Source organism: Rhipicephalus microplus, chromosome 4, assembly GCF_043290135.1.
Source record: "Rhipicephalus microplus isolate Deutch F79 chromosome 4, USDA_Rmic, whole genome shotgun sequence".
Classification (NCBI taxonomy): Eukaryota; Metazoa; Arthropoda; class Arachnida; order Ixodida; family Ixodidae; genus Rhipicephalus; species Rhipicephalus microplus.
The window spans coordinates 23,417,616-23,441,293 of record NC_134703.1 but is presented as its reverse complement, the minus strand read 5'-3'; the positions used below and the strand labels follow the sequence as shown (position 1 = coordinate 23,441,293).

General features: G+C 42.7%; 2 protein-coding genes across 2 annotated transcripts in view; one reads left to right on the top strand and one right to left on the bottom strand.

The window, feature by feature from the left end:
• wit (kinase protein wishful thinking) overlaps nucleotides 1-4,180 on the top strand; it is a 110,362-nt gene extending 106,182 nt beyond the window's left edge. The window contains exons 10-13 of the mRNA XM_037422555.2: nucleotides 80-203; nucleotides 773-1,074; nucleotides 1,659-1,902; nucleotides 3,283-4,180. Coding sequence (XP_037278452.2) covers nucleotides 80-203; nucleotides 773-1,074; nucleotides 1,659-1,902; nucleotides 3,283-3,866 — 1,254 coding nt within the window. The 3' untranslated portion in view covers nucleotides 3,867-4,180. The remainder of the gene's footprint in view (nucleotides 1-79; nucleotides 204-772; nucleotides 1,075-1,658; nucleotides 1,903-3,282) is intronic.
• Nucleotides 4,181-14,000: 9,820 nt separating this feature from the next.
• The window catches only part of Vps16A (vacuolar protein sorting 16), a 29,046-nt gene continuing 19,368 nt past the window's right edge, over nucleotides 14,001-23,678 (bottom strand). Inside the window, exons 17-23 of the mRNA XM_037422553.2 lie at nucleotides 23,562-23,656; nucleotides 22,386-22,490; nucleotides 19,706-19,795; nucleotides 15,894-16,063; nucleotides 14,668-14,764; nucleotides 14,466-14,569; nucleotides 14,001-14,217 (exon numbers count right to left, since the gene is read on the bottom strand). Of these exons, the coding sequence (XP_037278450.2) occupies nucleotides 14,073-14,217; nucleotides 14,466-14,569; nucleotides 14,668-14,764; nucleotides 15,894-16,063; nucleotides 19,706-19,795; nucleotides 22,386-22,490; nucleotides 23,562-23,656 (806 nt within the window). The 3' untranslated portion in view covers nucleotides 14,001-14,072. The remainder of the gene's footprint in view (nucleotides 14,218-14,465; nucleotides 14,570-14,667; nucleotides 14,765-15,893; nucleotides 16,064-19,705; nucleotides 19,796-22,385; nucleotides 22,491-23,561; nucleotides 23,657-23,678) is intronic.

Genomic DNA, 23,678 nt, shown 5'->3' with positions numbered 1-23,678 from the left:
TCGATGAGTGTTTCCCGTTTCTAATTACGCATACATTTTTCAAACATTGTTACTTACATGCCCTGTTTCTTATGTTCAGGCTGTTCGTGCACTCAAAGAGACGATAGAAGACTGCTGGGACCACGATGCTGAAGCCCGACTGACGGCAGTTTGTGTGGAGGAGCGTCTCGCTGAACTTCCTGTGTTATGGGAAAGGCACAAAGGTCAGTTGAGCAAACATCCCATCGAAATGTGCCTAACATGCAGCGTTGGTAATCCGACGCTCATCGTGGGACAGCTTATGTGAGTAGCATTTCCAAATTCTCTGGACATTATGGCCCACTCATAATACGACCAAGGGCTTCCACAGACCTTTTTGTAGGAAGGTTCATCCAGCACAAGCAGCCTTTCTTTCATTGCCATGATGTGATCAGCGAGATTAGCCAATAGCGTGTGACATGTAACGTTGACAAGCAATTGTGAAGGCTTTTTCAAATGGATATGTGGGGCATCACTGTGCTAATCAAGCTGTGCAGTGCATTTTCGATTACATAGAACAATGTCCAAAATTGGTGAGCGCTCTCCATTTAGTACCCAACCTTTCACAATGGCCTCCACCCTTTGGACGTTCATTAGTAGGGCATACCACCTCTAGAAATAATTTTGGCAAAAAGAAATACCCTCGAATATAATTGATCAGTCATGCAAAGTCTTGTGGATGAGTGAATGCAGTTTTGGCTTGACCCTGTTCGTGCGCATCCTTGTGTTCTCATTTGTGCACGTGCACTTGCAGCTGGCCTTAGTGTGGCAGGAGTGAGCCCAACGATCAATGCCACTTGGCCTCAACAGCCACGGGGACCTCCGTTGTGCCTTCTTGGGGGTGGCCTCTCTGCGACTGTGGCATTGCAGAGGGACGCAGAGTGCAGTGAAACCACCACCGAGACGCTGCTCTCGCCCAGCCTCTCATCGGATGGCGGACAGCCCAAAAACAGCATCACAAACAACGTGGTGCACCTTCCCAGCATGCAACTACAACCGCACCAGGGCAGGAACCCATGTCTCGAGCGGAACCTCATGATGGAGCCTGCGGAGGAGGTATATGCCCTCCAGGAAACTGATTGCGAATACCTCTTTTTTTTTTAATGTTATGTACTGCATTTATCCTCCTCTCTTGTTACAACCAAACCTTGTTATAACAAATCTAGATTTAGCAAAACATTGGTTATAACGAAATAAGTGGAGAATAGTCTTATAATATATATAGTGTGAGGATTATACCTTTTGACGAGCTTTCTGATATAACTGGCTTATCCTTGTGTAAGATACCATTTTGTTATAATGAGGTTTGAGTTTATCACAGAATTGTGTTTGTAAAACTTTTGCTTTGTTAACACAATCTGTTCATGTAATTGCATATTTATTTAGATGACCTACTAGCCAGGGCCATGGGTGTAACCAGTGTTGTGTATTAAATGGAATCGCCCATCGTAACTTAATGACCCATCGTAACTTAAGAGATCAATGATGATACAATTTGGGGGAGGTGCAAACAATGGTGCATTTGAGAATACAACTTGAATAGTTTTCAGTTTTTTAGTCTATTCAACTTCACTGATTGATAGAGAATGAGAGACTTACAGTTTGCATTGCCCGCACTGCGCACCAATTCTCTTTTCCAGGTGGCCATCAGTGGCAACACACTGCTCGAACAGGACACGGTTAATCGAAGCAAGGGGCTGCCCCCTTACACCCAACTCAACGAGATATCCACAACACCCATCACTGCCACAGCCGAAGACAACAGTGTAGCATTAGCACTCGGAGATCTGCTGGCAGGATCTACGCGCACCTGCCACCCGATCCCCTATGTGCAAAACGCAGTCCACGTCTCCACTGTCATACCCAAGCAGCCCAACCTGCCAGGTAGGTGCTGCAGAACAAGTTCTTTCCGTAGCTAGGCCTGCTGTGCCTTTGCAATGTATGACCTCAAGATGACAAAAGTGCATCTTATTTGCCGTTTACTTAAGCCACGTGTGGAAGTAGAGGGATGGTGGTCATGTGTGGTGAAAGTTGTCTATCATCTAGCACCAGGGAAAGGCAGTGTTTCAGTGAGCCATTGGATCTCACGCAAAGCAAGTGGTCAAAACATTTATGACAGAACAGGACAAGAAGGAACACACAGAAGGACTACGTGTATGTTTGTGTGTGCATCCTGTACCTTCATAAGAGTTTTGTGCTTAACACTGAACAACAAAACGTTGAAGGCCCCTGAAGCTTCACCTTTAATAGCTGAATGCAATAGCGATATTCTGTTCCTAATGCGTACTTAAAACACTTAGTGCAGGAACCCTTTTCAAACTTGCTATGCTCCCACTACGTGTCCTTAAAGGAACAGGCGCAGTAGCGTGTGTGTCTTTTGTGGTGGGCTACTGGATTTAAACCAAGAATCCATTATGATAATCACATGTCCTGATGCCAGATGCCATTGAGTGCTTGTACCACACATTACCACTGCAATATTTCATGTTGTATTGTGAAGCATGTATACAGGACGCGTGTGTTTGTAAAGCATGTGTTACTTGCACTGGATTTCCAAGCAGATAAGTATTTTTACTGTATTCACAAGCAGACACATGACCATGTGATACAACATCCGCTTGCCACGCAAACGACCTGGTTTCAATCCTCACTCTGACCCAGGATTTTTTAATTTTATTTGCATTGTTCTCAATTTTTCTGTCGCACACAAGGTGATGATTTCTCGCTCTCAACCAATGATGCTGACGCTGGAATTTCTGCGAAACGAGCTCTTTAACGCTATCGCGTTAAAAGTCGCACCAGCAGGGCCTCAAATATACCCTTGCTAGACAGACAAACTGTTGGCATTGCAGTGTGCCTTGGTGTGTATAAATCACGATCGTGGTTGTAGTCCCCTGAGGCTTGCATCCTGATTGGCTGAAGAGGCAATAAAGAATGGCCAGGTTAAACTACATTGGTAAGCATCAGTGCACTGATCATGAATGACAGTGATCTCAAATGCCATCGTTATGTAACATCTGCTTGAATTAGTATGTCAAGTTGATCGGCATCGGAAGATGATGTTAGACGGCGGACACATGTCAGTTACGGAGGGTGCACAGCTTTCAATATATTTCCCGTGTTGTCTCACTTCCTTGCAAGCAATATCTGTTTTTAAAGCAACATCCATTTCTAAACAAGCACCGGTGAAACTGCTCGCATTTCTCACGTTAATGGAAAGTGTCCCGTTGTATCAATGCTGTGAACCTGTATTTCTGGACGCAGGAAATGGGCACAAACTGCCGGCCACTGCCAAGAAGCCTTCTGAGAGACAGAATCACCATCCGTTTGTAAACATATTCCGTAAAAGTATCACCAAGGCCTCCAACAGTGCCAGCAATGTCGAGAGCAGACCGCAGCGGCGTGGTCTGCGATGTCTGTTTGGCCGCCGGTCGTGCGACAGTAATGGCCAGGCAGCAATGGTGACAGTTCGCAAAGACCAGGGCGCAGTGCGCTCTGATCAAGTGAACGCTACTGGCTGGGCGGACAAGCTGCCGGTCAACACAGAGGTGCAGATGATGGTGGACAGGGCCTGCCGGGTCAGGCCTGTGTCTGCAGACACCGAGACGTCTCCGCTCCTTCAGAGCAAGGACATCAACGACAACTGCAGAGCGGGTGAGGAGGAGGGCAGGCTCCCGCGACCCACCACGTTACCTCTGCGGGCGTACCTGCAGCCCAAGGGTGCCGCTACAGCAGACTCAAACTGTGCCGCTGCCCTTCGACCGCTGTCACCTGTGCGGACAGGTAGCGAGCAGCAGGCAAAACCAATCGCGCCACAGCCGCAGCAGTTGTGCAATAGAGACGCCTGACAGTCCACCTCGTAGATGTGCAGGCTCCGTCGCTTTCTTGTAAAAATCACACATGACATTCAATCGCATCTCAACAGAGCTCCATTGAATACGATGGGAACGATACAAAATTTCTCTAATGGCTTGTGCAAAGACACATACACTGCTGATAACGTTGCACTTGCCGTTTCACCAAGCCTTGGCGCGGCACCCCCACTGCACGTAATGCATTGGTTAATTTTGGGAAGCTTTTTTCCCCCTTGTGATTGAGAGTGCTAGCCTTCGTTCATGTTGCTTTGCAGTGGGATCAAATGTTCTGGTATACTCGAGACAAATCTGTTGGGTCACACCTGTAGAATGCAGATTCTTGCTGCACCAAGTCATCTTAATTTATTTGTGACTGTGCTGTAAGATCCCAATTGTAATTTAAGAAGTTATCTCTCAAAATTATGACACGTCAGGTTTGGCTTCAAGATTGTATACTGGTGCATACCTGCTGGCCTGTAAGCACGGAAAAATTCACTTTGTACGCCTGGGGTAGGATAGAGTTTTTGTGCACCCTTAGATGCAGCACATGCCAAAAAACTCACTAAAGAAGTACTGGTAAGCAAATTGATACAACAATTTTAAATCATGGCAACAATGCCACAAAGTTCATTTGCTTTAAGGAACTTTTCTGGATACTTGTTTTTTGTTATATGTGGGATTATATTATATGAGAGTTTTGACAGCGCATTCTCAACTGCTGGGAAGTGGAAACTTGCTCTTAAAGGGGTCCTGAAGCACTTTTTCGAATAATCATTGAACGACCTCACTACTAGAGATCGTTGCCTCACAATTAAATGGCTCGAAAATCTTTCTAAATACATCTAGAACATTTGTAAGTCTTGATGGATTGGAAGCTGCCAGCATAAAGCCAATGGTGAAAGCTATGAAGAGAGCGAGGATGAAGCTCTGTATGAAGAAAGAAAGTGTAAACTTTGACCTCCACTTGTAAACTCTACATGCGATAAACGACTGCGAAATTTGACTGCACTGTGCATAGCAGTGTTTGCTGTTTGTAGGATTTGCTTTTTCACCCGGCCTGAGGGGTGGTTCAGGACCCTTTTAGGTGGCACTGTTGTTTGCCAAAAGCATATGACAAACGTTGTTCTTCTGTTGCAAAAAAATATATGTTGGATGAGTCGTCCCTATTCAGTGTATATTCTCTTCCATTTTACAGTACTGGAACCAAATTTTTATGATTGCACACTTTCATAATTTATCCATTGCTGGTCTAACTTGATTTAGATCCAGTTGGTTTTGTTGCACTGCAGTATAATTTTTCACAGGGTTGATATTGTTTTGGCTAATTATATTTACATTTTCTGGGCAAGAACAGTGCAACTGTATAGTTAACATTATTCCATTTATTGTGTGGCTCATTCAGTGACTGACTGTTTTAAGGTAGTGCGCACTGAAAGTGATGAAATGATCAGGTCCCCATACCTTAGCCAGAATGAAGACAACAGGAGCAACCTCATTTGCCAAAGTAAAGTCTCAGACCTTGATCTGCCCAAGGTTTGCAATGAAATCGTATCACCTTATAGGAAAAAAAACAACCAAACCTTACTTACTGAATTCTTATGTTGAAACAGCACAACGGCCCTTTTTTCAAATACCTGCTTGAAATGTAGCTTACCGACTCCATTCCATTGTGGATAATGCTTCATTGTGAGTAATGCTTTTCCAGAAATGGTGCACAACCAATATGTTGAGACAGAATCTGCCAGGCATGGAACTCGTGAGATAAGGAGGCGCACACACCAGTTTTTCTTACAATTTACTAAAGGGAACTCTGGCACTGCAATCATTCAGCCACCGTGGGAATGATCTGTCGTACACGGATTAGCCTAATATTTTTGCTTATGGCTTGGTACACACTTTTGGTTTTGTTTATTGTTGTGCACGGGTGTTTGTTTTGGAGAAAGGAATGGATCCTTGCGAGCTTCTTGAGCTGATTTGAATTGGTGAGCCTAAAAAAGTTAAGGTGGTGAAATTTAACAGCTGAACATTGGCTGAACTCTGTATTTCAACAAAGTGGCTCCAACCCACACAGAGCCGGGCTGAAAGAATGAAGCTTAGACAAGTCCGTGTACCACCTGCCGATCATTCCTGGCTGAAGTGCCATGTGTTTCAGCTTCCATAGACACCAGTGCTAGATTTCCTTCTATTGTATCATTAAAAAGCTATGGCACACATGGAACACTGGGAATCTCAGAGGCCATAGTCTGAAACTTTTACTAATCACCAAGCACACATGTAATGGTCCAAGATATTGTGTAGGGGGTGCTAAAAATAACAAGTCAATTGGTGGCACTTGCAGCTTCACCGAAATTGCTTTAGTTGATATATACTGCTGCTCATCGACAACCAATTTCATGAACTTTAGATTTCGCAGTGATTGGCCTTTAAATATTGAATGACTGTTTCCGAGTGGAATTCAATTTACGGCCACATCGGTAGCACGAGGAGTAGGGCCGTTTAGAACGCATTGGAATTCTTACTCAAGTAAACTCAACCTTTTGTTTTGGTGCGCACATGGCTGCTGAAAAGTTCAAGCACGTTGCCATTCTATATGAGAAGCACACGTCTCCCGTTTCATCCACTGATCGGATAAATTCCCAAAAAGTGATGCTGATAGTGATCAGTGCTTTCACCGTATTTTCTGTAGTTGCCGCTGTCCTTCCATCATCATCGTCATAGTACACCACTCCTTCACAAGTCATTCTGAAACGTAGAACACCATGGTAGCTTTTGCTGTTTGTGGCTTTGGATATGTAGACTTGCTAGAATATACAATCACTGGCCGCATCTGCCATGCTGTATTTTCGTTTCACCCTTTGTGTGCATAGACCCTTCGTTGTAATACGTACTTAGGCAAAAAAATGGAAACACGAATCTTTCCATCCATGTAACTGTAAGCGAAAGGACCAGGTGTGGCACACACTTATGCTTTCAAGTGAGCATAATGAAAGTAGGCTGGGCATTCCTGTACAGTGGGTCAGACTTTGTTTGGAAAAAGGGGATAGCGATTGCTCCTGCATATCAATTAAGTATAGAAATTTACGCACCTTTAGTGTAGCTATGACAGCAAGTAACGCTTCGTGTACCTAAGATGACAGTACTGTAAGCAGCCCAATGATTCGACATGGCACACAATGAAGAAATGGTATGTCATGCAAGTTGTCTGCACATAACATTCTGAGGCAGAGAAGTATGTTGTTTGAGATTTCACTTTTGGTTCGGTTAGACGCCCAAGTTGTGTGTGTCTATTGACCTTCCTATCACCTTAATCTTTTAAAATTACAATTCAATTTATTGCTGCCACCTTGAGCTTTATATGCTAAATTTGTACTCCCTAATGCATAGTTGGGTGATCAGTCTGGAAATACCGAAGAGATTCTTTAACAGGTAAATTTGGCACTCACTGAGTGAAGTATCATTGCAGCAAGAAAATGTTCACATTAGCAGCACAGGAAAGGGGTCGACAGTAGCCAAATCTAGTGTGGTGTCTGTATTCAATCGTGACAGAATTGTGAAGTTTTCTTCTGCAACTCAGGAAATCAACGAAAATGTCACTGCTGTAGTAAAATGTAGACTAGATAGCCACGATTAATAGAAACGCCTAGAACAGTGGATGACTACACGGCATTTCGAGTCAACCACTCACATTTTTTCCTGTCCTATTCTTTCTTTTTCCTGTCTCTGCGCTGTGAAGATCGTCATTAGTTTGCGTGCTTCAGGCCAGAAGCTTGTTTCATTTTAGGAATCTCTCCAGGTAGTTAGCACAATCATACATAATGACTACAGCATGTTCATGTGCAGACATTGACTATTCTAACTGGGTTGTGTGCGGTACATACACTCTTCGTCATTCTGAGCAGGGAATGTTCCTACTTTCGGTTTGAAAGGAGCTATCCAAGTTGTCCGTGGTCAAAAGTGATCTCTGCATCTACAGGGCGCTTTCCTGGTTATGTCACTATTGCTACGCTCTATGTCTTGTGCTATAGTTTAAAAGCATTGAAGAGCCAGTGTTTCTCTCTGGCACAAGTCTGGAAGGAATTCCTCGCTGGCGTTTTGGTAGTGATGGCAGTGGCGTCGTGTTTTTCATCGTGTAAATTAGTTGTGTAATGCCGAAGAAAAAAAAAACGGTATTGAAAAGAATGCCTTTGGTTCTCAAATCTTCCTGAATGGATTCACAAAAGGGAACAGTTGATCTAAGGCAGGAAGAAAGTCTCGAAGCTGTGATAACTCTGCTGAGGTTTTTGTTCTTCGAAACGAATTACCAACAAGAGATTGTGTGTGGCGAAAGAGTTGTGAATGGAATGCCATCTGTACTGCTAATGAAAGACTGTTGGTGCCAGCCATATATGGAGGACACATTGCCAACACCTGCTGGCTGGAGTGTCCTCCTTGGCACTATGTCATTGAAGCATGGTACTGCTGTACAGAGGGCGTGCCTTATGGAAAGCATGCATGTGTGACTGTGTGTTTATATATAGACCAATGGTACTGCTACAGTCATGGTTGTCACTGGAGTTGTGCCGTTTAGCGTGAACCAGCCTATAGTGCAGGTGGTGCCTCTTGATCCTTGCTGCCCTGTCATTACATTAGAGGCTGGGAAATCCGAGTGAACTGGTGGCGTCGCTTCAGCAAATTAGTGAAAGATTGCCTTGAATGACTACCAACGCACGACCTGCACAACTGCTCGCCTTGTTGCATGCTCATACCTTATGAATGTACTTTCAAGCAGGACTCTACAGATCAAGTGCTCTGTGCTAAGTGTTTGAGAAGAAAAAAGAGGAACACCAGAACCTGCACAACTGTGCGTGCAGTAAGATTTTTTAAAACCATGTCTGCAAAAGCTGAAATTCCTTTGGAGCTAAGGTGCTGTCACTGGATAGGACGATGGCAACATGTGACACAATCTTTGCCAGTGCTCTGTAACTTTTTGCAAGCTTGGTTTTCCCTTTGTACATTTCTTGTTTTAACGTAAGTGCTTGTAATGTGTGCAAGTTGGTAATTTTTTTTTCATCTATGGCTGGTCTAGACAATTTAGTACTTTTAGGAAGGTTGAAATGCTGATGAAATTCATAGCATAGTGTGCAGAATTGGGAAAGAAATTTGAGACATCTAGAGGTGTAAAGCTATACCTCTCTTTATGAAACACCACATGCGTAAATAAATGCATCTGTGGAAATTCGATTATGCAGACTTGCCTACATGAATAAACACATTTTATATAACTGCAAATGAAAATATTGTGACTACCAGTAGTGATTGTTAAGAAACTTCACAGAGCCTTACGTTTTCATAACTGAATTCAAAATATGTTTAACATGTGTGGTTCTGAAAAAGAAGAGACAAGAACACAATAATGAGGAACGGATACAGGCACCAAATTTTATCGTTCATACAATTTGCTACCCTCCCCGTTGGCGCAATATTTATTCATAACACGCTGGTTAGATCAGCCAAAAATATGCAAGGTTTGCTGTTTGGATCATTTTCTGTAGGTGAAGAAAACTGGCTACAAATCGCTCTGCTTGCAGTTATTAATATAGGGTGCCCCGCCGCGGTGGTCTAGTGGCTAAGGTACTCGGCTGCTGACCCGCAGGTCGCGGGTTCGATTCCCGGCTGCGGCGGCTGCATTTCCGATGGAGGCGGAAATGTTGTAGGCCCATGTGCTCAGATTTGGGCGCACGTTAAAGAACCCCAGGTGGTCAAAATTTCCCGAGCCCTCCACTACGGCGTCTCTCATAATCATGGTGGTTTTGGGACATTAAACCCCACAAATCAATCTCATGCAGAAGCATCCAGTAAGCAAAACTTGGTGCATGGGTCAGCTTCTGGTTGTTAAAATGTTCCAAACCATGGACTCGCATCTTTTTCATGTTTTTCACAATTTGGTGAATAACCTTATGCGGACAACTTATTCAATGTCCAGTCTTCCCTGTTGCTATGTACAGAGTCAACAAGCAGCGAACTGTGCAGTTATTTTTTAACCAGCCTTACATTATTAACTGAGATGCTAAAACTAGGTCAGTGTTGATTGATACGTGGGGTTTAACATCCCAAAACCATCATATGATTATGAAAGATGCCGTGGAGGGCTCCGGAAATTTCGACCACCTGGGGTTCTTTGGAGTTCACCCAAATCTGAGCACACGGGCCTTCAGCATTTTCGCATCCATCGAAAATGCAGCCACCACAGTCCGGATTTGATCCCATGACCTGTGGTTAGTACCTTAGCCACTAGACCACCACGGCGGGGCTTGTGGTGCCAGTTTAGTTCACTTATTGTCTTACGTCCCATTTGCATTGCAAGTGTGCTACAATAGAACCAATGGAATTATTTGCACCAACCTTTCATAATTGGATCCTTTGACTGTATGGGTGAGAATCGTTCTGGCATGTGATTTAGTGACTTCACAGTACTGATGAATACAGTAGCAATAGAAGTAAACCCACTTTCATGTATTACAAAGTGGTTGAAAGTGTCTTGTTAGATTAACAATTAAGCAGTGCCAGAATGAAATTGAAAATAACGATGTGAGAGTTTTGTCACACCTATAGCAAACAGCTTCTTGGTGTTTCCTATTCCCCATGTTATGTACAAGGCAGAGTGATAGCAGTGTACGGCGTTTGCTCACCAAAAAATGAGACTGAAGGAAGCCATAGCACAAGTTCTCGTATCGTTATATGTGATGATCATATGTGTTCAGGGTAAGGCCAAGTGATAAGGTGTGTAGCTTTCAAGAAAACACTACAGCTGTGCGTGCCTACTCGTTGTAGCACCAAGTTGCTATGGTGGCTGTGGTCTACAAGTGTGTGTTGGGGGGGGGGGGGGGGGGGGGCTTCCATGTTTTTTTTTTTTTTTTTTTTTTTGTGAAGCAGTGCATTGAAAGGTTAAATGCTGCTAGTTTTTTTTTTTTTTTGAGGTCCATAAACTAGACCAAAATGATAAGGGAGGGCAAGAATGAAGTCATTTTTATGGTGCGAATGTAGGTACGAAAGTGAGCGAGAAAATCAAGTGTGTGTGCGTGCTTGCAAAATGTGATGGCATTGTTTGTTAGCGAGAAAGAAAGGACTTTGGTGCGTTGTTTGTATACAGTCTTGGAGACGGATTCAGAGAAGAAAGAGTTTACACATGTGCAGCGAGTTTCTCCGGTCTTCTGACATCCATCTGTGAACAACTTTGTTTTCAGTTCTTCATATTTACTTTCGTTCCTTATGTCTGACAGCCATGTTTTTTAGCAACATGCAGCATGTATTGGTCTGTCTTGTATTGAAACCGCAACGCTTTTACTAAATGTGTTTGCTGCCGACAGAACGTGAATGCATTTGAAAAGCGCCAAACATTATTAATCAGGTGGCCATTTGAATACTTGCTATTAAAAAGAGGGACTTAATGGAACCATTGTTTTTTGTGTTTGTTTCAAAGATTTTTTTTTAAGGAGCCCCTCAAGTAAACAAACTCCTGGTTAGTTTTTATTTATTTGTTGCTTCCTGTCAAAGTTAGAACATGCTGGTGCTGCGTTTTTGATCAATAAATTTTTTTTGCATGTTTGAATGTGTGTGGATTCATGTTTTACTGACCTGCTGCAGTGGCTAACTTTTTTGCAGAGAAAGAGTATGACTTTAGCAGTGGCTGCATTTCGACAGGGAAAGAGAACAATGAAGGACCGTGTGCAGAGATTTAAAGGAATCCTAGTTGGTAAAACTGTTAGCTGGAGCCCTTGATTGCATTATTGTGCCTCTCACACTAATTTGCTAAGAAATGTTACAGTCAACAAGCCAACTGCTTTGGCAAAACTTATTGGATCTTGTCATCATCATACAGATTCCTATTATAGTTGCATTTGGTGAATACAATAAAAATCCATGAATATTCAAGACTGCTAAAGCAATGATATATCTCTCATTATTTTGCTGCATGACAGTTGGTTAGTAATCAGAACTTTTAAGTATTTAAGAAGCACCAGGGAATATAAAATATAACTGCAATTATTGGAGCCTGCAAGGAGAGAGATGTATGCATTTGGGACTCGCCTTCCTCGAGTGTCCACATCATTATGTAGAGGCATTCACAGCTGCGACAGAAACGCAGCAGTTAATGCACATGAGGTGGCCGCACGAAATGATGCGGATAATCGCTAAAACTTGTCACCTTTGAATTGGGTTGATGAAAGTGGCACTCACGCATAACCATTCTTCACTCTGCTACCTGCATCCCAAGGAATTTCACAAAAGATCATAATCTCTCTATCATTGAATTTGGCTCTTGCACTGATAATTTCAGCAGTTTATATAAGTTAACTTGTGTATTCAATCAGTTAAGCAATATTTTATGTTTTAGTGCACTGACATACACAGCGGAAATAAAGCTGCTTTTAGGACAATTCAACTAAATCACAGTCGTGCAATAAATTCCGGAACAGTTAGGCACTTCACTAAAGAAAGAAAAGAGAGCAACAAATCATAAATCAGCATATTACGGAACAAAACAAACACCACAAAATGAGAAAATGTACAGGCAATACATAGTTAAAATGATTTTGAATCAACAGATACTAATTTGTGCAATAAAAAATGAAACTGCACACAATATCAATGAAACTGTACACTGTGTGTAAAAGGAAAGAAGCACAAAATAGAATAGAATACCAGATGCCTATGTACAATTAATGAAGCAACTAGGTGCAAGGCTACCAGTGTGTCACTAATACATGCTTTGGAAAAAGTAGTACAAAGTAGTCGAAGTCCTTGCAGCTGTGCTTTATTGTATGTAATTTGTAGAGGTCCTTGTGCTGTAGTGTACAGTGCATCCCAAAGGAGTATGGTCACGAGCGTGAGTTTGGTCTTAGCGAGCCGCAGGGCCGCGTTCATCGTTGCCTCGCGTAACTTAACGCCGCTGCACACGCGCGTTTGGACAGCCAAGGCATTGAGCGCAGCGTGGAAAGTGCGCAGTACTGCTCTCAAACAGGTCGCAACACTTTATTGCCTGCAGCACACCAAAACAGAGTACAGCACCCGTTGAAAGGGGCGGCGGGTAAGCAAAAGAGGCTTATCCACGCCGCAGGTCAAAAGTACAACACAAAAGGGAGCCGTGAGCACGTCCCAGTGGGCAAAAAGAATTCACAGTGACACGCCGCTGAGGGAAACAGGCTCTTGCGGCTATGCTGCGTTGCTCTCACAATCAGAAACATCAGGGCCCGATCCCACGAGTGAGGCCAAACTCTGCTCTGGTTGGCTTTGAGAGGTATTGGTCGGCATAGTAGGACCACGTACGAAGACACCACACCGCTCTTCGGCCTAGCGTTCAAATTGGGCAACGAAAGGTATGCGTTCGCCACGAGCACAAGGCGCCGTTGGCGAGTCCGAGTGGGCTCCAAACAAAAGGAAGCCGACTGACGGAAAGAAAATGTGTGCTCACCCTTCGATGTTCCGGTGAGGTCTCTCGCTGACTAGTCCCAATGCACGCGCGTGAAACACCCTGAGAGACTAGCGCAGCGCTACAGTCGACATCTGGGTTAGATGGGTCAACGTTGTTCCCGCTCCCTCACAGACGGATCGCGGAGTAGGGGAGAGTCATGTTAGGACATGGGAATGGCAGAAATAGGCGACAAAGCCCGTGCAATGGCGGCGGACTACCCTCAATTCCGACGTCACGAATCACAAGAAAAAGTCAAAATTATTAGGGCTATTAACTTAGTAGCGAGGGAATATTGTAAGATGGACATTCCTTTTGAGAGTTTAGTCTTGCTACAATTCACAGTAGCTTAGTTGTTCTGATAAGTGGCTACAAAAGACAAAAAGGTATGTACACACACATATATAGTGTGCAAATGCTATTAAATACCATCAAACCATGTTGCTTGAAAAATTCATGCAGTACACATAGCAGGCAGTGCTTGCTCGCTGGGGATAATGCTGTCCAATTAAATTCACGAATAGCCATGATGAAGCCTGTGCAGAAAATTACCCAATGTACCTGCTGTCCAAATCAAACCTTGTGTAATTTAGCTGCTTGAAAACATAAGTAGTTTAAAATATACAGACATCAAAACAATGCCTCCAAAAGTAAACAATGGGATGATAAATAGACGAGAATCAAAGCAGTATAAATAACATTTTATTAACAGACATGGTATATACATCATGCAAAATTGAAAAATCAACGAGCTATCGCTTGCCAGCCAGTTGCTGTTTCATAGTGGCAATTTTGTCACTGACTGCGCGGTTGGCTGCTGTGCACTTTGATAGGATAAAGTTCAAGGCACCCTCGTCCTTCTGCTCAAAGGCAACTTTTGCTGCTTCCTCCAAATTGCTGTTAAAAGAAAAATCAGTGTCATTTATATGCACAGCCACTAAAATAACTCAAAGACAAATGCTGACAGACTGCATGCACCCAGCCTGAAGGGGCTGTGACACCAAATTTAGCATCAAAAATGGCATCGGTTGTGCAAGTATATACATCATGCAATCATTTCAACTTGTAAATATCACAGTTGCATATTTCCACAGTGCTGGAACATCTACAACGGGAAATACACAAAAAGGTGGGAAGGTACATACCCAATCTTCACAAGGTATCTGACTTTGTTTTCCTCTTTCACTTTTGCCATGTACTTCTGTGCTTCAAACTTGTTTCTGTGCTCCAAACAAATATCGACAAAAGGCTGCAATAGTACAACAAAAGTAAAACATAACCAGATGCTCCTAACATCACACTGAGGTCTGGAATATGAATATCGTCCAATGCAGCTGTACCGCCTACCTCATATCCGATGGGCGACTTCTTCGATTTGGAGAACTTTTCTAGTTCCATCCAATGCTCCTTCTCTGCCAGCACCTTTATTTTAAGCCACCAGAATCTGGTCAAAAGCATTTTGTAGAGTTATTAAAAATGCCAAATGTAACACTACAAAGCCAATACGACTATCATTCAGTTCATTGAATTGTACAATTGCACTCTTTCTGTCGCAGCTGCAGTCACAACTTGGCAGTCAAAGTATCTTAAAAAGTAACCAACGCTTCATTTTCAAGAAGCCAAAAAAAAAAAAAAACTGTTTAGAAATTGGTGTTAATTTTTTTGTGACAATTTTTGTAGCTAGGGCTGTCAACAAAGCAAATCATTTTAAAGGCCATGTCTCAAGTTCTTTCAATGGTTCTGCAAGTTTTCTGCAGTAAAGGAGCACTGACACAAACTTTTCACCTTTTTTTTTGTAGCAAAAGGCTGAAACCTTATTTCTGCGAGTGCACCGTGGGTATTTATTTAGAGACGCTTTTAGAGCATCCAGTCGTAGTTTCGGTTTCAAAGAGCATTGAGCTAGGCAGAAGTAGTTCTGGTGGTGAAGTAAGCACAGCTGCCCACATAACCACGCAAAACCATGACGAGGTGGCCCGTGTGAGGCCATGCGCGAGCAGGCGCCCCACTGACAGCCAGCACAGCCAGCACACACAAAGCCGCAGGCACGGAGGAAGAAGAGGAAGAAATCGCAAGTAGTGCAAACGCAAGGCACGTGCCCAGCAAACAGCCAACGCAAACTCGTGACGCAGGTTTGTTTTACACTCCCTCTGCACTGATGTTGGCATTGTAAGGGGCTCTGCATCACGCTCAGTTGCGTGGAATGAGGAAGGGGGGGGGGCACCAAGTTTTAAGTTTGCCTCATACATTGACCTGATACGGGAGGGGGGTGCTACGACGGGAATTTGCTACCCCTGAAGGGGAACACTGCACACATTTTTGATTAGTGCCACGTCCATCACCACATTTCTTTCCTGCTATGCAAGCTTCCCTCGGGTGAAAATTCATATTTGACTTCCTGTGTTGTTTCAGAAACACAGCTGGTAATGTCTTTACTTAGTCTTAACTTTAAAACTGCTGATAGCACTTCATGCAAACCTTGATTTCACTTAGTGAAATTCTCACTGGCAGATAATGATGTCAAGGCAGCACTGTTACCATTGCAAGTGAAAGTTTTCAGAAACGCCGTGACTTGCCTCTTCTCGGGCACCTTGAAGTCCTTGCAGAGTTCCTCAGCCAACTTCATCTCCCCGATTTCCATGAGCCGTTGCATCGTCTCGTGCACTGACAGGTCGAGGAACTTGTCGTGGAACTTGTCCTCCAGTTTAAGCTGGTACCTCATCAACCTCATCTGGTCTTCTGTTTGCTGTAACCAAACATCACAAACAGATAGAAAATTATGGCTGTCATGCCATATCCTTGTTTGTAAAAACCGAGCATATGTTATAACTGTAATCATTATGGGTGGGCTCAACATGTAATAAAGGGTGCATTATGCATACAAAAGTACAGTAGTTATATTGCATCATGCACACATATCACACACTACACAAGAACAACCAGCGTGCTATTGTGATGGGGTTCTTTGGAATAGGTATACATTGCGTCGCAGACAGCAACACTCTCAATGAAAAAGGCGAGGATGTTTTCTGTTTCCTTCGCTTTATCAAAACAACACATGAAAATAGGACACACAACACAGTTGACACCCTATGTACAATGCTATGAGCAGATGCTAAAACAGTCGTGTACAACCGCAACAGGAACAGTCTCACCGGAGAGTATCAGTATTGAGGCGGCGGGGACATCTATGGCGAGCAGGTTTGTGCACAGCGATGCTCAGATGTAGGCACCGACGTAGCGCCTAGCTGTCAAAGCCAGGCAGTCTTCTCGGATGCATGGACCAGGGGCCACAGCCAAGCACTCGGGGCAAACGATGACCATGAACTGATGGCTGCGCTATCCTTCCCCTGGCTCCGAGGACCGTCAAAGCTTGAGGTCAAGTGAAGCAGGCCGCTCCGTTTCTTGACCTGTGCCAGGCACTTGGGGCAAACCATGACCGTGATCCTGGCAAACTGCCTCCACCCTGCTCCTGTCCGAACCGATCAAGAGCCCCTTGCCGACTGGCGTGGCCCTTGTCGGGTCGACCCGGCAGCTTCTCATTGGGGCTTGCTGGGTGGCCGCGTCAACACGTGATTGGTGATGCTGAAGTACCGTGTTGCCCAGCTACTGGCCTCTCGAATCCTCGTGGTGAATTGTTATTGGGCCACTTTCACGTCGATACCTCGCGCCACGTGTCTCGTGCTCGACATTCCTTTGAGGTTGTCATTGTTACAGACACTGTTTGCATACGCCCCTCTAATGATGATGGTGACTTCGAAGGCGCACACTTTGAACGCGCACCACACATCACAGCTATCACTGGACTGACAACATGTTACCATAGTCATGTTTGCTCCTGTCAGGACCAGTTTATTGGTTTAAGGGGCATTGTAACACTTTTCCATCTAAGGAGGAAAGAGAAAGTGACAACGATACGTTTGCAGCATAAAGTCACAAGGAAACCCATACGGATTTCTCGGAAAAAAAATTTCCCAGTTCTGAAAGCTATGTTGAATTACAGCAACAAACTAGAAATAATATCATTGCTGCTCCACTGCCTAAAAACATGCACCCTACATAAAATCGTGGAAGGAGGGTGGCTCGCGCTACAGCCTTGATCCAGAAACTTGAAATAGCAGGGAAGGGTGCCTGCTTTGTGGATACTGCTGAGTACAGGGGCCGACCCAGCTACTCTGCAGTCATAGTAAATCACAAAGGGGACTGCACAAATGCTGCATCAATTAATACTAACAAACACGAAACTACAGAGAAAGTAGCTAGAGCCATGGCATTGACAAACAAGAACTGCACGAAAATCTATTGCGATTCCAGATTGGCAATTCAGCCTATCAGCAGAGGAAGGGTTCAGCAGAGGAAGTGTTGCCCCAAGAAGGTTGAAAAAAAATTCTCGAGTGGAAGCCTTCACAATGTCATGGCATCAGATGCGAAACTAGCATCTGCCTGGAGTCTACCTCAAAGCATGGCTTTCTCACGTGCTACTGAATCTGAGGTAAAGTGTTTTTTGTTCTGCTAAAGTGAATGCTTGCCTAAACATATAAAAGCACGGCTGCTCCTGACAAAAGTAATAAATTTGAATTAGCACAGGTAGCTTGCTTTCACCTCATATTTTCGAAGACGTCGAGACATCTTAAGGGAACCAGTAATACTAGGACATATGTTGAGCAGAATGTGTCCAGGGAAATTGCCGCTATTAAATTTGTACAGTGTGCTAGCCAAATGCTGTTGTTATTGTGGTTTTTATTAACATCTTAATGTGCCTGGAGTAAGATCGCAGTAGTCTGACTTCCCTTTCCAAACAATTTCCCTTCAAGCAGTTTTTTTTTAAACCTCCTCGGGTTGCCGCACAGGTGGCCAGAGTGATCAGTACAATAAAAAGCATTTACATCAAGTACTTCTGCAGGTTCCTTGGACAAATGCGTAAAATCAAAGGCCTACAAGTCAATCTAGACTAGTCATCCAACAGCGTCACTCATGATTTAAGTGACCAATACACTTGTAAAAAATGGCTCTGACTCTACTAGATTGACTAGACAACACAAAGATAGACTGACAACGTACAATGAGACCACTGAACACTTCTACCTAGGCAGAAGAGTCTATCCACATCCCTATGTAAACCTAAACGAAGCACAAGCCATAACACTAAGACAACTACAAACTAAATCATACTATTCATTGGTTCAAATCAGTGACTGGTTCAGAGTGGGAGACATAGAAATCAAATGCAAAGCTTGCGAAGAAAATATACGCATGTTAGAACACATTCTCTGGGACTGCGGTTTACTGGGGCCCACTATTATGCGGGACTACTTCGAGGGGATCCTCAAATCACCAACTTACCACTATCCAGTCTTGACTCTCCAGTATGCCCACGATATGGCCAAAAGGCTCGATTTCCCTCTTCTGTCAAGGGAGTAGCCATATTGGTGCATTCGTGCCATGTACAGGATAAATAATAGAGTTTTGAAGAAGAAATTTCTTTGCAGCCGAAAAATTGTCCTGGTCTTGAAATCGAACCCGGGACCAAGGCCTTTCCACAGCGGTCGTTTTACCAATTGAGCCGAACAGGAACCTAGCGATTGGTTGCATGAGGGTGAATTTATTGACAACTCGAAGCACGTCGACCCCTATTATTGCAAATTAGTTCTGCAGAATCCTGCTAGATGGCGAAAGAATTAGAAAATAGAAATTATCAATTTCCTCTCATTAATTCTTTGCCACCTTGCAGAATCGACTGCCTCAAAAATTCACAAATTGACGAAAGATCACGAATTTTAAATGCAAGGCAACTATGACTGCCCTTAAAGAGTTGCTCGCTGTAAGTGCCTTCTCTGTTTTTTCATATGCCGGTGAGCATAAAGAAAGCTATGCAGAGAAGGGTAATGCCAAGAAGCCAAGAAGCTATGTCTATTCATCAGCACGTGTCATGACCTTGAACACTTTTTTTTTGCTTTTTTCTTTGAACAAGGGGCTTGCTTTGAGTGTGATCACGAGTACGCTGGTGCAATTCTATCGCAGATGTGTCGTAGCATCCTGCAACAGCCACGGCAACTATCCAGCTTGCGACGCTCAAATCAGCAAATGACCAAGGACTTTATGTTAATGACATGGTCACTTTAGGTTACGACATCATTCAATGACAGAAGAGTGAGTGATATCTAGCCAACTTCAAAAATTAATTGCAAGTTCCGGGCAGTATGCTGCAGTACAACGTTTGGCTCGCATGGCGTCAGAAGTCTCGACTACCGACTGGCAGTTTTTTTTTTTCTTACCATGTTCAAAGAGCTTTGCAGTACCCCTTTAATGTACATAAAACACTGGTATAAAGTGCCACATTGTACTTCACTATGACTGGTTTAAGTGGGGTGCACTGCAGTTTCCTTACCACAGCGCAGAAGTCATTGCTCCCTTTCTTGCTCCCTTGCTTGTATTTGGCAGCAGCGGCTTGCAAACAAGCGATTCGTTGCTCAGGACGCTGAAATGATTAGCAAAAAGCATAATTATCCTGCATTTTGTGAATGAGCAGAATGTGTGCGCATAGTTTCCGTTGTTTATGCTTTTAAAGAGACACTAAGAAGAAAAAAAAATAAGTTCGAGCTATAGTATAAGTGGTACTCCTACAGAAACATGAACTTGAAGAATCAAGAACCTGCTCGCTGAGATGCTTTGTTTGCATACCCTTCAGCAACAGGTGATTGAGGAGATGCTGAAAATGTGGCACAGCATTTAGAGTGCAGAAAATGTGGGACAAAAGCTGAGGCACGGGACTAAGCCCAGACCCTAGGCCCTTCATGTAAGAAGAGACTTGTCGTAATAATAATAAAAAAAAAACGTGACTGATCCTCCTATATAGAAATCGGTACAACGCAAAAGTGAAACGCGTCTTCACATAGGCAGTTGAGCGTTTATATTTAATTGTTTCAGCAACAGCAACAAATTGAAAAGCCATGTTAAGAACAGCAAGCAGCTCGAAACTTGCATAGAACAGCACAGGCAGAAAGCATGTATGAAATTAGCATACACAGGCCGAGTGTGGACTAACAACTGCCACAGCTCAACGCTTAAAGCGTGCTGTTCAAACAGAAAGACAGAAGCATGAAACGAGCGCACAAGTATACACAGGAAAAGCGCAAACTATCACAATTCTTCCATCGTCGTGTGTGAGCAGCGCGCTCTTTTCGTAAATGCCGCTGTGGCAATGAGCGAAGTGAACTTCATACTCTCCCGAATTACGAATCTGATAAGCGCGCGAACAAGAGAGACCACGTTTCGTGGAGGTGGTGCTTAGTTAATGGAGGCGTTGACCTTTAGAGCGCTCCCAACGTGAGCCCGTCGTGCCATCTCGCTACTGATAACAAGTGAGCTAAAGTTTCAGAGCTCTGATGACTGCTGCACGGTGTATGATGTATATATAAATGGCTTGCCGTTAGCATTCCTGACAATGTATTCTCCGTGAAGTAGTGGTTAGTGCAGTGTGCTGTGAACCGAGAGGTTGCTGGTTCAATTCCGCACGACAGGCTCTGGCCTTCTCGTTTTTTTTCTTTGCAATCTGTTAGTACGATATTTAACGTCATATCTGTGACAAATATACGTCAGTGGAGCCGTAGTGGACCCCAGCATAAAACACTTTTGTGTTAACAGAGAGAGAGGAAGAGTACAGCGATGTTACCCTGCATTCCCACGTAAAGCTTGCTTTTGTAAAATCATAGTCTTTGACAGAGTTCTTAACAGGGATAGGTTTCTATTTTCTTGGTAAAAAATGAGCTACACTGCAATATAAATGGGCCATAGACCTAACTTAGCAAATTTTTAAACTGATTATTAATCTTTCTTTAGCACTTATTTTTCATTTCACAACAGCAGCACTGGGAGTGTGAGTATTTCCAAAATTGGGCTCCTCTTCATGAAACTTAACCTTTTAGACATGTTGCATAATACCTACAAATGCAAGCATGCACAAGGAAATGCTTGGCTTGAAAATGGATCTTGAAAGACTCATGTTAGCAGTGTCGGTATTGCACACAATCATATTGCACACAATCATATTGCACACAATCAAGTGCGCTGCAGCAAACTTTGGAGCATGCAGCCGTGCGATTGGGTCAGATGAAGCTACTTCTGACAACCATAAGCGATAGACACATAAGCAACTGCTGTCACATAGGGTCAGTGCTCCTGTAGGGAACGTGAAAAGACAACATAGCCATATGTGTGGATGTGTGTTTTTTTAAATATACTATTCTTTTTTTAAATATACTATACTACTACTTTTTTAAATATAGTATGGTAGGTGTTAATAGTTGAAACATCCATGCAATGACTAAGTTAACCAATGAGTTAATATCAAGGGATATTGCATTTAACGATCCACAATTTTCACGTTTGTAATAAGCATAGTTTTCCACAAAACCCAGTCCTTATGTGTAAGTGCCTCAGTAATACTAACACACTAGATAGCCAAAAAATTCAAGGAGAAGTGTGACTTATACCATAATATATTTCTTGAAAGGCCTCGTTTGACCTTGTCATTTATCTAGTTAAGAATTTTATGCTACTGTAGCGAAAACTTGATTAAACAAAAGCCAATTTACAAAGTTCTCAATATAATGAAAAAATTTTCATAAAATTCAATATTGTCATCAACCTAAATTAACAAACAAATTTAGCCACCAAACTCAATTTGACAAAGTTTTTCTTGAAATACGTGAGTAAAAATACAGCGATTTCATTTTAATTTTGACACAGACAGGCTTTTTACAAACATGCACTATAATACTATCACGTTAAAATATCTGGACACCCTAGTTATGGCATTAGCTTTGCTTTGACTAGGCTGTACGCTGTGCCCGTGCACACAACGAGAACCTGGACAGTTTGTGGTGATCTTGCGTACCAAATACTAGAGCTAAAGACAGCGGCGGTTGCTTTGCCGCTGTCTTTAAAAAAACAAGTCCGTTAGTCGAAACGTCAGCTCAATGCAGCCCCTGCTTACAGATTTTTTATGCACGTTAGTAATAACCGTAAGCTAAAAAAATTTCTATCAATATTGTGACACAATAGCCCACCGTTAATTTGTAGCTTTCGATGATTTTGCACTCTGCAATTCCAGCAAAGTTGTCTTCTTGATCATGCAGACTTTCCAACTTTTGTAGGTCCCATTCTTTGCATACCTGTGTGAAAAGTTTGTTTTTGTGTGAATGCAATGCAAGCATAAAATATGAATAGTGACGCTAGCTTGATATTCATTTAAGAAAAGGTGCGACTTGAAAAAAAAAAGTTGCGTTAATTTGTAGCTCAAGTAATGAAAGTTTCACTGTACCTATAGGTTTTTATGCTAATTTAGTTTTACGGTAAGTTGCCCAGTTTTAGTTTTATGCCATGACAATGTGTAACATATATTTTATTATGAAGAAACTTTTTATGCCACTAAACATTTATGTTTCTCAGCCAGTAATGGCTCATATTGCTCTCCATTATCTGTAGAATGCAAGCAGCTATCAAGAATGTGCATATAAGAAATTTTCATCGACACATAAAATTGTAATGTGAGAATGCTTAGAATCCTCAGTCTATAATGATTGTTCACTTTATGTTCGCAATAATTATACTGGTAATATCAAGTTTTGAAGGAGATATTCGCACCTTTAACATGTTAAGGAATATGTCGACAAAATTTCATCCCGATTGGGCTATCAGAATTGAAAAACATGGTGTCTAAACTAAAAAAGTTGCCCCCCCCCCCCCCAAAAATAGATCTTGAGACTAACCCATTCAAAAGATATAAGTGAAACCTCATTTATGCAGAAAAGATAAGTTTTTCAAGTTGAATTCTTCCATCATGAAAGCTTTGCAATCATTACTTTTAGCATGCGACTTTAGTGAACTGCTCATCTGAAATGGAAAGGCGAGCAGCCAGGTGACAATATTCAGGGGACTCTAGACAATGATTTCCTTCTAGTTCTTAGTAGCCACCTTGCACTCTTTAAAAGTGATTTGGACCTACTTCTACTTTAATTGCAATGTTCTTTTTTTTTTTTCGTGAAAGTATAGAAACTATCTTTGTCAAAGCAAATAAAAATTTAAAAAATGTAATTTTGGAAAAAAGTTGTGTTTTTTTACTCGCTTCTCCCTTTAACATTAGCAGCTACGTATCAAAAGCTCTTGGAGTTTTGTGCCATTAACTTAGCTTGTGTTTCATGAATAAACAAATATAAAAATAGGAGCACTCTATGGAGACTCACCTTTAGATAGAGAGACCATGCCACAGGATATGCTCGAATTATCATGTCAAGCTGTGTAGGTTTCATCTCTTTCAACTTCAGCATCACCATGTACACTGAAATCGAAACAGCTTATGT